Source organism: Thermobia domestica, chromosome 6, assembly GCF_964235325.1.
Source record: "Thermobia domestica chromosome 6, izTheDome1.hap1.1, whole genome shotgun sequence".
NCBI lineage: Eukaryota > Metazoa > Arthropoda > Insecta > Zygentoma > Lepismatidae > Thermobia > Thermobia domestica.
The window spans coordinates 257534782-257550305 of NC_137459.1; the positions used below are offsets into that span (position 1 = coordinate 257534782).

General features: G+C 38.0%; 1 protein-coding gene across 1 annotated transcript in view; it reads left to right on the forward strand.

Moving 5' to 3' along the window:
• LOC145687511 (cell adhesion molecule Dscam1-like) overlaps positions 1-15524 on the forward strand; it is a 1370399-nt gene that overhangs the window by 987081 nt on the left and 367794 nt on the right. The window contains exon 6 of the mRNA XM_081760977.1: positions 11541-11692. Within this exon, the coding sequence (XP_081617103.1) occupies positions 11541-11692 (152 nt within the window). The remainder of the gene's footprint in view (positions 1-11540; positions 11693-15524) is intronic.

Below are 15524 nucleotides of genomic sequence, written 5' to 3' on the forward strand. Positions count from 1 at the left end.
AAAATACTAATTGTAAAGTATTAGCCACAATAAAATATTTAAATATTATGAATTTGTAATGATTTGTGATTTATTTCACATTGCAAAGACTTTTTGCCGGTACTGTATATATGTAATCGTTACATGCTTGCACCATATTTAGTCAACCAATATGATTTAAGAAATGTTATCATTTTCTCCATTCGTATACAACATTTTCACCCTTAACTGCACACATTTTGGTCACTTAAAAAAGTTTAACATTTATTTTCAGTCCTTAAGTTAAAAGAAATGTTAACTTACAGTTTAAGATTCTACATTAACAATTCTACAGCGAATCGAATAAGCAAGCTCTTCCGTAGTGAATGGAACTTCGGACCGTGCAAACAGAAAGCAAGCTTCTTAGCTATTTGGGCACGAAAGGGCACTAGTACGTAGTTCTAGGTATACGTATCCACGTACAAAAGACATTTTAATTTTAAGAAATAGAATTGCTTTATCCTTACTATATGGATTCCTTGTAAGACGTTATATGCTTCGAATCCTACGTTAAGCTGTGGATCCATATCTTACATGGGACCAGTGCTAAAAGAGAAAATTAAGTCTAAACAATAAATATAAGAAAAGTCTTAAATTTACATTTAAAACATGTATTATTTAAGCACTGTGTGCAAATTCATGTCATGTCATAAGTTTAGTATCTGCTATAATCTTTTTCTTTTCAACAGATGAAGTTTGATTTTTTTAAAAACCTATTCCTGAAGTTCCGTCTTTCCACTGTTTGGAGCAGCTATCATATAAAGAAAATATATATATATTTTCAACATCCGGCTTCCATAAAAATCTGCTTTGAAGTTAATATATTATTAATAATCGATTTAATTTAATATTTCAGTCACAAATGTGCTCTTTGTCTCTTTCCCCTCGTTTTCACATGTATGCACCGATACTCATATATTTTCTAACACGTGTTATTCTGTTGCATCATGTTCATACGGCCCCAATGAAAAGAAAATATACAACTTGCAAAACAAGCAGAATTTTATTCCAAATACTGATCGAATGTGTGCTTCACACGAAAATTGCAGCAGCAGTTGACACGAAGAATAACGTGATTTGTCACCAGGTCATTCCCAGTAGTTCCAACTCTTCATAAAGAACTGTCATACGTGATTAGAAATATCAAGAGAAGAGAAATTTGGAAATGAATTATGACATTGTCGTGTCTCGTGTGTTTGATTGGGACCAAAATTGTCATTTATAAAGTTTATTTCTATCTTTGTTTTTAGTACGAAGAATAATCAATATTTCATGTCAGGGATCTTGGTTCAGTACAATGAATATTCCGGAAGAGTCGAAACACATGACAGTTCAGATGGTAATGCTTATTAAATGGTTGTGGAGTATTTTAAATTCATAGAAAGATTTTCAATTTGCATATTACTTTGAAGAAACGTATTGTTTTCTAAAAGGTATGTCATTTATTATATGTTGTTTGAATGAAGATGTTTAATTGTATCCAAGCTACTTAAAGTAGTTTACATGTTATTACATGTTGTTAATGATCAGAATCACAATTAGTGTTCCAGAACTAGTTAAGTAAATGAATTATGAAAAAATTCGGAAGGAATGAGCATATATATATATATATATATATATATATATATATATATATATATATATATATATATATATATATAAATCTGTATTTTAAGCCCCATCCATTTTTGGGTATACGTGGTGTTCTCTTTATTCTTTGTCCTTTCTTTTCTTGTTTTAAGCTATTGTGAGGATATAGAAATAAACAAAAATAATTGTGAAAAAAATTTGAAACCAACCAGATTTATTCTTAGGTGTCGATCTGCTGTGGCTTAGTGGTAGAGCACTCACTTCTGGCGCCCTCTATTGCTGGTTCAATGCCAGCTCCCGTCAAGTGGACCTTTTGGTGGACAAATAATACATGTGTGGGTTTTTGTAGGGTTTTTTCGTTTCCTCCCACTTTCTTCATTCCATCGGCACTAGTCATATCACTACCACCGTCTCCCTTAGCCTTTGTGCATATACGTGGAACGTTAAACTGAAAAACCAGCACTTTACAGACAACCAAACAATAAAAAAATGGAATTTTATCGAAGATAAAAGTCTTTATAATTTTGTTCAAAATTCATAAATGGATTTGTCATTAATATCTATTGATAAAAAAATGTTTCGACAGGCCGACTACCTGAGCGGCTGGTCTACGCCTTGACCAAAAACTTAAGTTAGAAACATGAAAATTATACAGTACATAGGATTGTAACGTAAGGCACAACTAAGTAAAGAGTTTTGAAAATACGATGTGAAAAGGGGGAAATGAAAAAGAAAATGAAATGAAGTTCTTAAGTTTTATATGCCACGGTTATGCCGGCTAGGCTAAAGAAGATGGTGATTTTGATAAATGAATGAAATGGTAGAATGAAGGAAATAAGAAGAAATGGGGAACCCCGAAAAAAAAACACACACCGTGTTTGTCCACCACAAAGCTTACTTGGTGCGAGCAGGGATCGAACTAAAAAGCCTATACACCAGAGATGAACGAGTTTCGGCTGACTTGGGAAACAGGCCTAGTCATGTTCCCACCTATTCGAATAGAGTGGGAGCTAATGAGAACATTGACATTACTCTAGTTAATGAACCAGCCATCGGCGTGGTACAGGACTGGAAAGTGCATGACACTATCACGCATAGCGACCACAATGTGGCTACTTTCGCACTGACAATTGAAAGGAATGGAGTCCAAGGGGCGGAAATTCCAGAGAGACCAAAATACAACCCTAGGCTCCTGAACTGGGAGCTGTTTAGGGATGTACTGGATCTGACTCACGTCATGGCACCAATGGTAGACGAGTCAGCTCGCAGAATACAAGAAGCCATTATGAATGCTATCGAACGCAGCCAGCAGCCACCTCGCCCGCCGGGTGTAGCTTCCATGCTCTATAGGACGCGACACCTTTCGAGGCTACAAACGACCATCAGAAGGGAAAGGAGGCTGTACCAGTCTGCGCCAGACCCGGACGTCCGATGGGACAGACTAGCAAGGTATAGGGCGGCGAAGAGGACCTCGAAAAGGCTCTCAACGTTGCTGAGCTGCCTCATGGGAGAGTTAGTCCAGACCAGTCTGGAAACCGATCCGTGGGGTGTACCTTCCAAAATTGCCATCAAAAAGATTAGAGCGCCGGAGGTCATGCAAACCCTCCAAAAGTGCTAACGTGCTCACGGAGGGAGGGCAGGAGACAGCGGAGCTCCTGCTCAAGGTTCTTCTCCCGGATGATAATCCGGAGGAGAACGATGCAGACCAGAGAAGAATGAGTGATGGAATCACCAACGACTATGCAACCGAAGAGGACATTCCCATGTTTTCGGAGGCAGAAATAAAGGAGACAATCTCATGGCTGCGGTCCGGTCGGGCTGCAGGTTCAGACGAGATAAGGCCCGAAGTTGTTAAGCAATGTTCTAATGAACTTGCTGGAACGCTGACAACTCTGTTTAATGCGTGTCTGGAACAGAAAAGAGTGCCTGCTATCTGGAAGAATGCAGAAATGATCTTCTTCAGCAAAGGCGAAGAAAAGGATCCCCAAGATCCGAAATCGTACAGAGCAATATCCCTATTGAATGTGTCGGGCAAAGTGCAAGAAAAGTTGCTTGTCCGCAGATTGACTCTCCACCGCCAGAGAACTGGGATGGTTGCCAATCAGTATGGTTTCAGTCCGCGGAAATCAACTGAGGACGCTGTAAACCATGCGCTCAGGATGATCAAGGAGTCTGCAGCGAAATATACTGTAGGTATTTTCTTTGACATTTCTGGGGCTTTCGATAATCTCTGGTGGCCAACCCTTTTCGGACGCCTTAGGGAGATGCGATGCCAGAGGTATTTGTATAAGATATTCCTCGATTACTGCAGGGACAGGAACATATGGTTCCAGACCGGAGGTTCACGCATCTCTAAAACCTGCACCAAGGGCTGTCCCCAGGGATCTGTGTGCGGACCAACATTTTGGGATGTAGCGACTGAACCACTCGTAACGGAGTTACTGGAAATGCCGCAGACACTTGATCTCGTGGCATTCGCGGACGATTTGCTCGTACTCACGGAGGGGGACTCCCGCAGAGATATAGAAGCAAAGGGGAATGCTATTTTAGCACGAATCGATGCCTGGTACAGCAGGAATAAGTTGACTGCTTCAGTCAACAAAACGCTCTATGTGCTCTTTGGGGAAAGGCTCCTTCGGGACCCAATCTTCAAACTTGGCAGCAGACCATCAAGAGGGTTAGGCATGCCAAATATCCAGTGATGAAAATTTTCCGGAATATTTTCCGATTCATAAAAACACACTCCACATATTCCTACATCGTTGTTTAGTCGAGATGTGAGGTGGAAAAGTTTCTTCTATATTTTTCCGGAAAATTTTCCGATTCATAAAAACATACTCCACATATTCCTACATCGTTGTTTAGTCGAGATGTGAAGTGGAAAATTTTCTTCTATATTTTTCCGGAAAATTTTCCGTTCTTAACAAATATCGGTGAGTAAGTAACAATTCGTCAGTATTCATAAAATTGATTGAATTCATATATAGAAATGTTAAAAAGTGAATGATCGTTTAAAGAATCTGAAAATTTTCATGGTTTAGACAATTTTCAGTACTATGTAGGAACAAGTAGAACAATTTTTCATGAATCGAAAAATTGTCTGTCCCGTACAGTGATGAAAATTTTCCGATTCATAAAAACATACTCCACTTATTCCTACATCGTTTTTTAGGCGTGATGTGAGGTGGAAAATTTTCTTGTATATTTTCCGAAAAATTTTCCGTTCTTAACAAACATCAATGATCAAGTAACAATTCGTCAGTATTCTTAAAATCGATTGAATTCATATATAGAAATGTTAAAAAGTGAAAGATCGTTTAAAGAATCTGAAAATCTTCATGGCTTAAATTTTCAGTAATATGTAGGAACAAGTGGAACAATTTTTCATGAATCGAAAAATTGTCTGTCCTGTACAGTGATTGATGAAAAGTTTCCGGAAATTTTTGAAACGGAAAATTTTCCGATTCGTATAAACGTATTCCACTTATTCCTATATCATTGTTTAGCCGTGATGTGAGGTGGAAAATTTCTTCTATATTTTTCCGAAAAATTTTCCGTTCTTAACAAATATCAGTGATCAAGTAACAATTCGTCAGTATTCATAAAATTGATTGAATTGATATATAGAAATATTAAAAAGTGAGTGATCGTTTAAAGAATTTGAAAATTTTAATGGCTTAGACAATTTTCAGTACTATGTAGGAGCAAGTGGAACAATTTTTCATGAATCGAATGAATAAGTGGAGTATGTTTTTATGAGTCGGAAAATATTCATGACTTAATAAATTAAAATTTTAAATAATAGAATGGGATATTTGTACTCTACGAACTCGAGGTATGTTCTCTGCACTTTGCATACACACACACACAGAGAGAGAGAGAGAGAGAGAGAGAGAGAGAGAGTAGTTGAATTGAGTTGATTTTGAGTTTAACGTCCCTTTCAATAGCGAGACTATATAAAACGGTACCAACTGATTAACGTGGAATCCGAACTACATGAGCTCCCGCTGGGAATCGAAGCCATGTTTCCATGCCAAAGGCGCGTATGCTAACTGCTTAGCAACGAAGGAGCTCGCAGAGCAAGAGAAAGAGAGAAACACTATAAAATTTTATTTCACAACTAGAAATAGAAAATTTTCCGGTTCTCGAAAGGTAATGTGATAATTATGATTTGTTGCTGACTAACTTTCCTCTACTGAAATTCAATTTTGTAGCTCTATGTGCAGTTAAATATAGTGGATAATTTTCCACCTAACATCACTATACATAATGTCCAAAATTGTCAGGCCTATGAAAAGAGTTTTCCACTTGCTTCTACATAGTGATGAAAATTTTCCGAATCATAAAAAGTTCTTCAAGTTATTCATATAAGGCAGAAAATATTTCGATTTATGAAAAATTGTTTAACTTGTTCCTACATAATACTGAAAATTGTGAGACCTGAAAATTTTCAGATTCTTTTAACGATCTTTCACTTTTTAACATTTCTATACATGAATTCAATCAATTTCATGATTCCTGAGCAATTGTTACTTGATTACTGATATTTTTTAGAACGGAAAATTTTCCGGAAAAATATAGGGGAAAATTTTCCACCTCACATCACTACAAATATCTCGGAGTGATTCTAGATGAATCACTTATTATGGATAAGCATATCGAGTATTCCTGCAACCGAGCAAGTAGCATAGCACAGAGGATCCTCTCTCTAGGAGGAAGGAAGTTCCAACTCCAACCCTGCCACGTCAAAGTGTACAATGACAGTTTGTGGACCTCAGTGTTGGCATATTTTACTAGCACGTTGCGGTTGAGTGGAGCATACAGGACGACCCCTGGGAACTCACTATGTGATAGTCCCTGTACATCTGAGGATTCTTGAACGAGCTGCCAACTACTGAATTAGGAAGCGATTTCCTGGGAAGACAGTGGATCTACTCGGCCGTCTGTGCCTAACAAAAGCAGAGACAAAAGCCCGAGTAGTGAGCAGGTGGCAGGAGGAATGGGATGGTTCCGAAAAGGGAAGGAAAGCCTATGGCGTGCTCCCGGATGTAGCTGAAAGGCTGCAAATGGGGTACCTACGCCCAGGGAAATGTCTCGTACACTTTGCAACAGGACAAGGTCCGTACAATGCTAAGCTCCATCTACTGGGCTTGGCTCAAGCGCCACAGTGTGATTGTGGAAAAGCCCTGGGCACCCCAGAACATACTGTCTTCGAGTGCGCGCTCGTTCAGCAGGTCCACCCTGCTGAGCGAGCAAGGTTGCTGCATATAACGCTAAGGGACGCCTTGCGTACTGAAGCACTATGCGGCGACCTAGGAAGGCTCTCCACCGCAGTGTCTAACTTTTATGAAGAAAGATACTGCGAGCTTCTGAGACAGAGGCGTGGAGTTCCCCCACAGGAACACAATGGAATGTATTACGTCCGCAGCAGGAGTGAAATAGTGTAAATAGTGTAAATATCGTGTACCAACGAACTCCAACTCGGAGGGATCCGGATGACGAGCTCCCATACACAGGCAGACAATTGACAAGGAATGCATGCATTCCGCTCAGGCAAGGACTCTCCGAGTCTTCTTACTCCCCCAACCTCGCGTCGGCTCTTCAAATCTATCAGTGCTTGCTTCACTGGCCGCACACAGTGGCGCTCTCTACCGGTAGCATTCTCTACCGCGAGCTGTTTGTAACTTTGTTGTGCAAGAGTCGGTTGAAGTGAAAGCACTGTTACGGAAATATATTTGGTGTTTCTATTCCGAAATGGACACAATCAAAGCAGCCGAAAAACGACAGAAGCGAAAGGGACGCAAGAGAAAGGAAAATTGTGAACTTTGGCAAATGATTGTTTGAAGGAACCCTCCCCTTGAGTGCCCTAAAATGGTGGAAAAACTGTGCGAAAAACACGTTTCTTTTCAGTTTTATTCCTTTTGGCAATGTTGCCATCACTTTCAGGCCCCGAAAAAAATATATGTTATACCTAAGCGTATAAAAAAAATAACCAAATAAGTCAAGGACGTGTCCCCCCAAATTTTTTCTACATTTTTTTTCAATTTTCAACACGCAATAAAAAGGTAAGGAAATACACATCGATGGTTTAGAAAAAGTTGCACATTTACATCTAGATATTATCTACAATCTGTGAAACTTTCAAAATTTTTCGACCAATCCCACCAAAATTTTAAAAATAGATTCAAATTTGAGCATGTATGATACGATAATTCCGTAAGGGGAGGGGGCAAGGGTCAATAGTTTTAGGTAGTTTTAAGTCAAGGATAACCTTTTAGGACAATAGCGGCCCAATTTGGATCAAGGGCCGGTTTCACTATCTTACTAGGAAAGACCCTTTACATCTATTACAGTGTTCCGCGTCGATTTAACACTATATGATGCTGTGTGATACTTTAGGGTCATTCGAAAAAGATGTTTATTCTTCCATTCTGTAGTAACGTTGCGTGGCCTGCTACCCGATTCTCACAGCGTACATTTCTTCTTTCTACATTTCGTTCACATATGCATCACTGCTGTGATGTCATGCATTATACACGCACCAATCTTGTGGTAGGAGAAGCTGTCATGATATAGACAACTCTGTGTCTCCATTCGAAGACAGTCACTTCTATACATTGTGCTCTTTGGTGTTGACGATGCATTAGTGATACTTCATACACCTTTAGTATCTAATTGTTCACATTCTACTCCTTGTGTGCAGCGTAAATTACATCGTGTAGAGAACCGATGGTGCTAATGGGTACACACATTTGGTACCTCGCTACAATTGTAGTTAGTTGTACATCATCCGTGGTGTACAAATCTTTAGAGCTTGGACTCCTTTTCATAATTCGTTTCTGGTCTTAAAATTTTCAAAGAGTACTGTGTGATCAGAGAACATTATTTTGGCAAGACAAGCAACAAGAAGCCTTTACTGTCTTATATACAATCTATTTTACGAAGAATCTACTAGCTTACCAAAAAGAACTTGGTTTATTGAATAGAAAAAAGAATTTCCATTAGCTATTCGAAGAAAAGAATAATGATCCGCTAGAGCTTATAACAATGAATAGTGTGCCGTGAAAAATAAAATGCTAAGAACCATTATCGTGAAACACACACACACAAAAAAGGAAAAGAAAAGAAAAGAGACAGTTTTTTTAGTTCAAGTGGTTGTGTTCTACAAATTTCAGAATTCTGAAAAATAGTCTGTCTTAGATTTAACATTGTCGCTAACTCATAGTTTTCAATAACAAACCTGTGAACCAAAATAGATGTGTAATACAAAACTGTCCAAAATAATATATATATATATATATATATATATATATATATATATATATACTATGTCATCAACAGTATCAGGAAACACACAAAAACATACGTTTTTCATATTAGATGCATTTTGCTGCCACCTACTGCCAGGTACTCATTATCAGCGACCTCAGTAGTCTTTATATATCGTGATAAGGCAGAATGGGGCGTTCCGCGGAACTCACGGATTTCGAACGTGGTCAGGTGATTGGGTGTCACTTGTGTCAGAAGTCCGTACGCGATATTTCCACACTCCTAAACATCCCTAGGTCCACTGTGTCTGATGTGATAGTGAAGTGAAAAAGTAAAGGGACACGTACAGCACAAAAGCGTAGAGGCCAACCTCGCTGTTGACTGACAGAGGCCGCCGACAGTTGAAGAGGGTTATAAAGTGTAATAGGCAGACGTCTATCCAGACCATCACACACAAATTCCGAACTGCATCAGGATCCACTCCAAGTATTATGACAGTCAGGCATGAGGTGAGAAAACTTGGATTTCATGGTCGAGCGGCTGCTCCGAAGCCACACATCACGCTGGTAAATGCCAAACGACGCCTACGATTGAACAGTGGAAAAACGTTGTGTGGAGTGACGAATCACGGTACACAATGTGGCGATCCAATGACAGTGTGTGGGTATGGCGAATACCCGGTGAACGTCATCTGTCAGCGTGTGTAGTGCCAACAGTAAAATTCCGAGTTGGTGGTGTTATGGTGTGGTCGTGTTTTTCTTGGAGGAGGCTTGCACCCCTTGTTGTTTTCCGTGGTACTCTCACAGCACAGGCCTACGTTGATGTTTTAAGCACCTTCTTGCTTCCCACTGTTGAAGAGATATTCGGGGATTGCGTTTGCATCTTTCAACACGATCGAGCATCTGTTCATACTGCACGGCCTGTGGCGGAGTGGTTACACGAGCATAACATCCCTGTAATGGACTGGCCTGCATAGAGTCCAGACTTGAATCCTATAGAACACCTTCGGGATGTTTTGGAACGCCGAATTCGTGCGAGCCCTCACCGACCTACATCGATACCTCTCCTCAGTTCAGCACTCCGTGAAGAATGGGTTGCGATTTCCCCAAGAAACCTTCCAGCACCTGATTGAAAGTATGCCTGCGAGAGTGGAAGCTTTCATCAAGGCTAAGGGTGGGCCAACACCATATTGAATTCCAGCAGTTCCGATGGAGGGCGCCATGAACTTGTAAGTCATTTTCAGCCAGGTGTCCAGATACTTTTGATCACATAGGTGGTAGGTTGAAATTAAAGTTACGTGGTTTGCCTTTGTTATGTTACTAAGAATATGCATTTATTTATTTTTTTTTTATAATTTTGTCCCATGGCAAATTCAAAACAAGAAATCAAATATTGCTTCAATTCAGGACAGTAAACATTAGTCCTTTGTTAAAATATTTTATTTAATCAAACCAAAATGGTCTCAAGATGAATCCTTAACCCCTTTATATTACCATGAAAGATATAGCATAGCAGATACCCTTGGAGGCCCCAATTAAATATATATATTGAAGCTGTATGAAAGCTCAGTTTCGTAGAACTCATCTTCTTCTGTCTTCTTCTCTTCCTCATTATGTCTCTCCTATTATTTTATACCGACACATTTCAAAACAATACTGTATTGCATTGCACTGTAACTCAGACTGTCATCTTCCACATCACTGATATCTTTGTCACCCAAAGTCGAAAAGAGGTACTTGATGACCTCCTCACTAGTTAACAGGCTCAACTACAACCTAGAACAATAAAATAATGTCACCTTCTTGGGATTGCTGCTTGAAGTAAAGAACGCTACCCCTTTGAAACTTGCCACTTTGATATTCACAAAACGTTCAAAAATATAAGCAAAATTTCAAGATATCTATTGTTTCATACGGTATCGTTAGGAAGAAAGAGACAAAGTCACAAACAATGTAGTGTAATGTAAGCAAACTTTTTCTTTCTCTGTTTTTACTACACACACCACTTTATTGTATCACTAATTATGTAATTTTTCGAAACAGTATATTAGTAGTTTCTACAATGTATTGAGCATTATGTAAACTACTAATTTTGCTCTTTTGGTAACAAAAAATGTTTACTTACGTGGGTATTACCTTGGGGTTCTTTTACGACCCAGTGGTAAGCAATCATTTTGTACATAACAGCAAAGCAACAGGAAATGATATTTTGTGTTCAATATATTAAACATACACAGGAGAGAAAACATAAGAACAGACTTGTTGATACTCATGTTCATTTAAGTGATAGAAGGTATATACTGCGTTAAATACCTCTGGATTCCCAAAATGACGATAGTACACAATGGTTAAATATGTGTGATTCTGATAAAAAAAAACTAATGAGCTTATCATTATTTTTTGAATAGTTTAGAAACTATCAATTATCCTCTAAAAAGAAAATCGAATACGTTACTGATAGTTATTAAATTAATACCATTATGTTTAGTTTAGATCATAGACACTCAAAGGTATTTTGTTTTACTTTATATGATATTCAATTTATGCGATACATCGCAGTTGCCAAAAATTCTTATGTGTAATATAAATATCTTTAATGTAATACTCGGTCGCTTTTTCAAAAGTATAAATATTGAAATCGTGAACATCTCCTCTTTATTTCAGGTTTATGATCGGACAATACGTAACTGTCACAGGAGAAGTAATTAGTCATGTGAACATCAGTAGTGTTCAAGTGGAGGACGGAGGCACCTACGAATGTTCCGCTGTTAATCGCGTAGGCACTGCATCCCACGCTGCTGCGCTCCATGTCTATGGTAAGTATGTGTTGTGTGTCGAGTGTCGTGTTCAGTGTAGATTACAAAAATATTACAAATATTTACGATTGGAGCATAAGGTGCATGCTAACAGATGTGACTTTAGTAAAACTAGAGCCTTAGTATTTTGATAGCAAAAATCGATAAGAAAATTATCTATAAAATATCGAAAATTAATTGATATATGGAAAAAGTAGAAGAATGTCAAAATCACACTGGTCTGCAAAAAAATCGAACTCTGTCGCCATTCCTGCTAATTCATATGTAAAATGACGTCCTGAGTCCGAATATAACCCTCGTTTCCCCCCATCGTCTGCTGTTTCCCGGGATGGCCCCAACTATTTTGTTTATCTCTTTTCGAAAATTTACAGGAATGGAAAGGATTAATTTAGCTGTAACGAATAATAAATGAAAAGTAATATAATAAATGTAAATAATAAAACCGTTCCCCGTGTTCATCCGAAACTGCTGCTAAATTTTTAAGAAATAAGTCGAGGTGCGAGTAAAGAAAATGCGCTTTAAGAAACATGTTACACTACAAGGTCTGGTACGCTAACAGCAATTCCTCGAGTGAGCGACATAATAATCGCTTTTGTTGTTACCCAAAAAAGTTCTCAGATATGTTGTGGAGTGCAAATCATGCTCGTTTTTCTTTCGATTCGATTCCAATAAGCATCGAATCTTTGAAAGGTTGTCCAATCTTTGGGCCCACGAAAACTCCTTTCTTGTGCATAGCCTCACTAAGACGAGAAAATTTAGTTTTCTGTCCGAGTTTGATATGCAAAGTCAGCAAGTAAGTATTTTCCTTTGGGATCGGAGGATTGTGAGCGACATTTTTATGACCGGTAATCAACCTTTCTCGCAGAGGCCAGTTCCGTACGATGTAATGTTTATCTCGGGCTCGGCTATCCTGTTCACATAAAAAGCAGCAGTATTTAGTGACGCCTGATTGCAGGTCCGTAAGTAGAGCAACAACTTTTGTCAGCGCAAAATTTTCAACTGGTATAATCATGGTATAATGGTATAATGGTATAATCATGGTAACTATTTTATCAAGGATTCGCTTTCGCCAACTGAACTTTATGGTGGAAAAACACCGTGTGCGTGAGTTTTTCGGGGTTCTCTCGTTTCATCCTACTTTCTTAATTTCACAATTTCCTTCCTTTCTCATCATCGTCGTCTTCTTTAGCCTAGTCACCATAACCGTGGGACTTAAATCTTAAATATTTACTTTAATTTTTCATTTTTTATCAAGGATTCGGATGATGTTTTTGTTCGGCCTCTTCGTAGTCACAGAGTATGCAAACTAGACTGGTGGTAACTTATTCCCAATAGCCAACATGACTACTTCTATGCTTGCTTTTTGAAGATTCTTTAAACAGTTTCCATTTGCCTCGGTCACATAGCATCTTCAGTTTTATCATCAATGCGTTTGAATTAGGGTAGAACACTAAGCCTTCATCTTCCGCAAAAAATAATTTCTGTTTTGGCTGCCTGACTGCTGAAGTCGAGATCCAAGAAGTTGAGATTTACTCTTAGGTAAATCCAAATCCTTGAGAAGATCATTCATTTCCGAGTGAATTGAAGTAAAGTTGTCAATGAGCTGATAGTGGGTTTTCTAACTACCAATATTCTTAGTGCGTGTGCATTTTTGTGATTAAGTATTGTGAGTGGTTTCATTTTTTTCCTTATGCATTGTAGAATAAGAAAAGCGATGGTGGACATCTCGAAGCCGCAACTGGCAAATATGGCAGCCGTTCCAAGATGGCGGACGAAAGACTTTTTTATTTGTCTCTGTCTCGGTTATTTTTCATCCGATTTCGATCATATTTTTAATCGAAAAGTCTTTAGCATCTCTATACTTTTATTTATTACGACATTTCTGCTATCTACTTTAATTTTTACCCAAAATGCAAAATTCATGTTTTTGGTCATTTTTCTACTTTTTTCAATATTGTTGCAAGAGAAGTTTGGGATGAGACTAAACTATCGACGAATGTGGAGAAATCAATTTTACTGGATACTCAATATGTACGAAATGTGATGGTGAAGGTCTTGGAATCTCCACTAGCAAACATGATAGCTATTTCAAGATGGTGGACTGACGAAATTTAAACCAATCTCAGTCTCGTTTACTTTTCATCCGTTTTCAATTATTTTTTCTAACGAAAAGTTTAAGCCGTTCTACTATTTTGTTTGCTACATTTTTCTACTATCTGCCTTAATTGTATCCAAAATAAAATAAAACGAGAATAGAAATATATAAAACTACAGTCTGCAATTAGCATTTTGAAAATCTTTACAGGGTTGTTCGGAAGTGGGCATACCCCCCTTTGGTTTCAAAAGTATAATATTAGTTATGGTAGAATGTCTATACGGAGTTACCTTGAAGTCTTAAGAGTTTTAAGAGTCGTAAAGATCGTCATGATCACCATCCTTGTAGTAACAAATGTTGGTAAAACTTAAAACAGTCAGAAAACACCAATTAGGGATACACCCACTTCTAGACCACCCTGTAGGAATAGAAAAAATAAGCTTTATAGATTTAAGACAGGGCAAGGGAAACTTATTACTAAATGATGTATATGTTAATGCAAAATTATCATTATTATCGGTGTATAGTTACTATATATTATGTACTTAGATGTTAAAAATTGTCAAACTTGAAACTGAATGTAAAGTTCAACTTCAGAATAGCATAGAGTCTTCGATGTAACTGTCATCATAATCCACTTCATCATGGTTTGCAACACTTTCACATTTATCAGTCTCAGCCGAGCATGAGCAAATTTCAGTACATGGTACATCATTTTGCACACACTTGCAGGATGCTAGACACCGCAACTTGACACAGGAACAGCGTACTGATGAAAGTAGTTCTTGAGGAGCACAGGGCATGTCACATATGACAGGTAGGTATTCATTTTACCTTGCCATCCAGCCAAAATCAGAAGTTGGGGTGGAATATAAGGTTGTGGAATGTGAGCTCTTCGCCATCTCATCGCTTGATAATGAGCTTCTTATAGCCGGGTGAAGAGCAGCTTGAGTCGGAGGTATATTTGATCCCTGAACTTGCTTCATGGTAAACCTCCTTAGCTCACTCAAGGTTTTAATATTTAGTTTTGGCATGTACACTGAACACATGCATTCTTCAAGTGCAGTGTATCTTTCATCCTCGATAATATCTGTTTGACCTAATGAGGAAAGAGTTTTGAGCATTTTGTAGCTAGCATTTATGAAGCTCTTCCAAAAACTGTTTTTTTGATTTATAACTGAAGAAACCAGTAGTGTCATATCCAGAAAGAGAATGCATTCCCAGTAAAGCTTGAGCTTTTTTCTCACCCAAGGCTTGATATATTAAATCTATACGAATCGTGCGCTTCTGAGAACCAATTAAAACAAATGTGGTATCACCTGTCAATTCTGGATATTTAGTGATCGACAGTACAAGAACATAAGTGTATTCAAAGCTATTTTTTTAAAATTTTGGCTTCGGAAAGATCTTAAATTGTGAATCAGTAGTATCATATTATAATTTACTAATTGGAATATTTTTAGTTTGTTTTATAAATACACGTTCAGATTCATTTTTCGTGTAGGTATGGAAAACTCAACACTAGAAACTCTTTCTTCAATAAAAGTCTTTAATTCTCTTTTTGATTTTAGCCGTGTCAATATATCAACTCCATTAGAAAAGCAGACATTAATGTGAATGTTATGCAACTCAGTCATACTTGTAACATTTCCTTGAATAAGAAAATCTTCCAACAATCTAGAAATTCCGTATCGGACGCTACAATAACTGCTAAACTTTGAATACGTTGTTTACAGA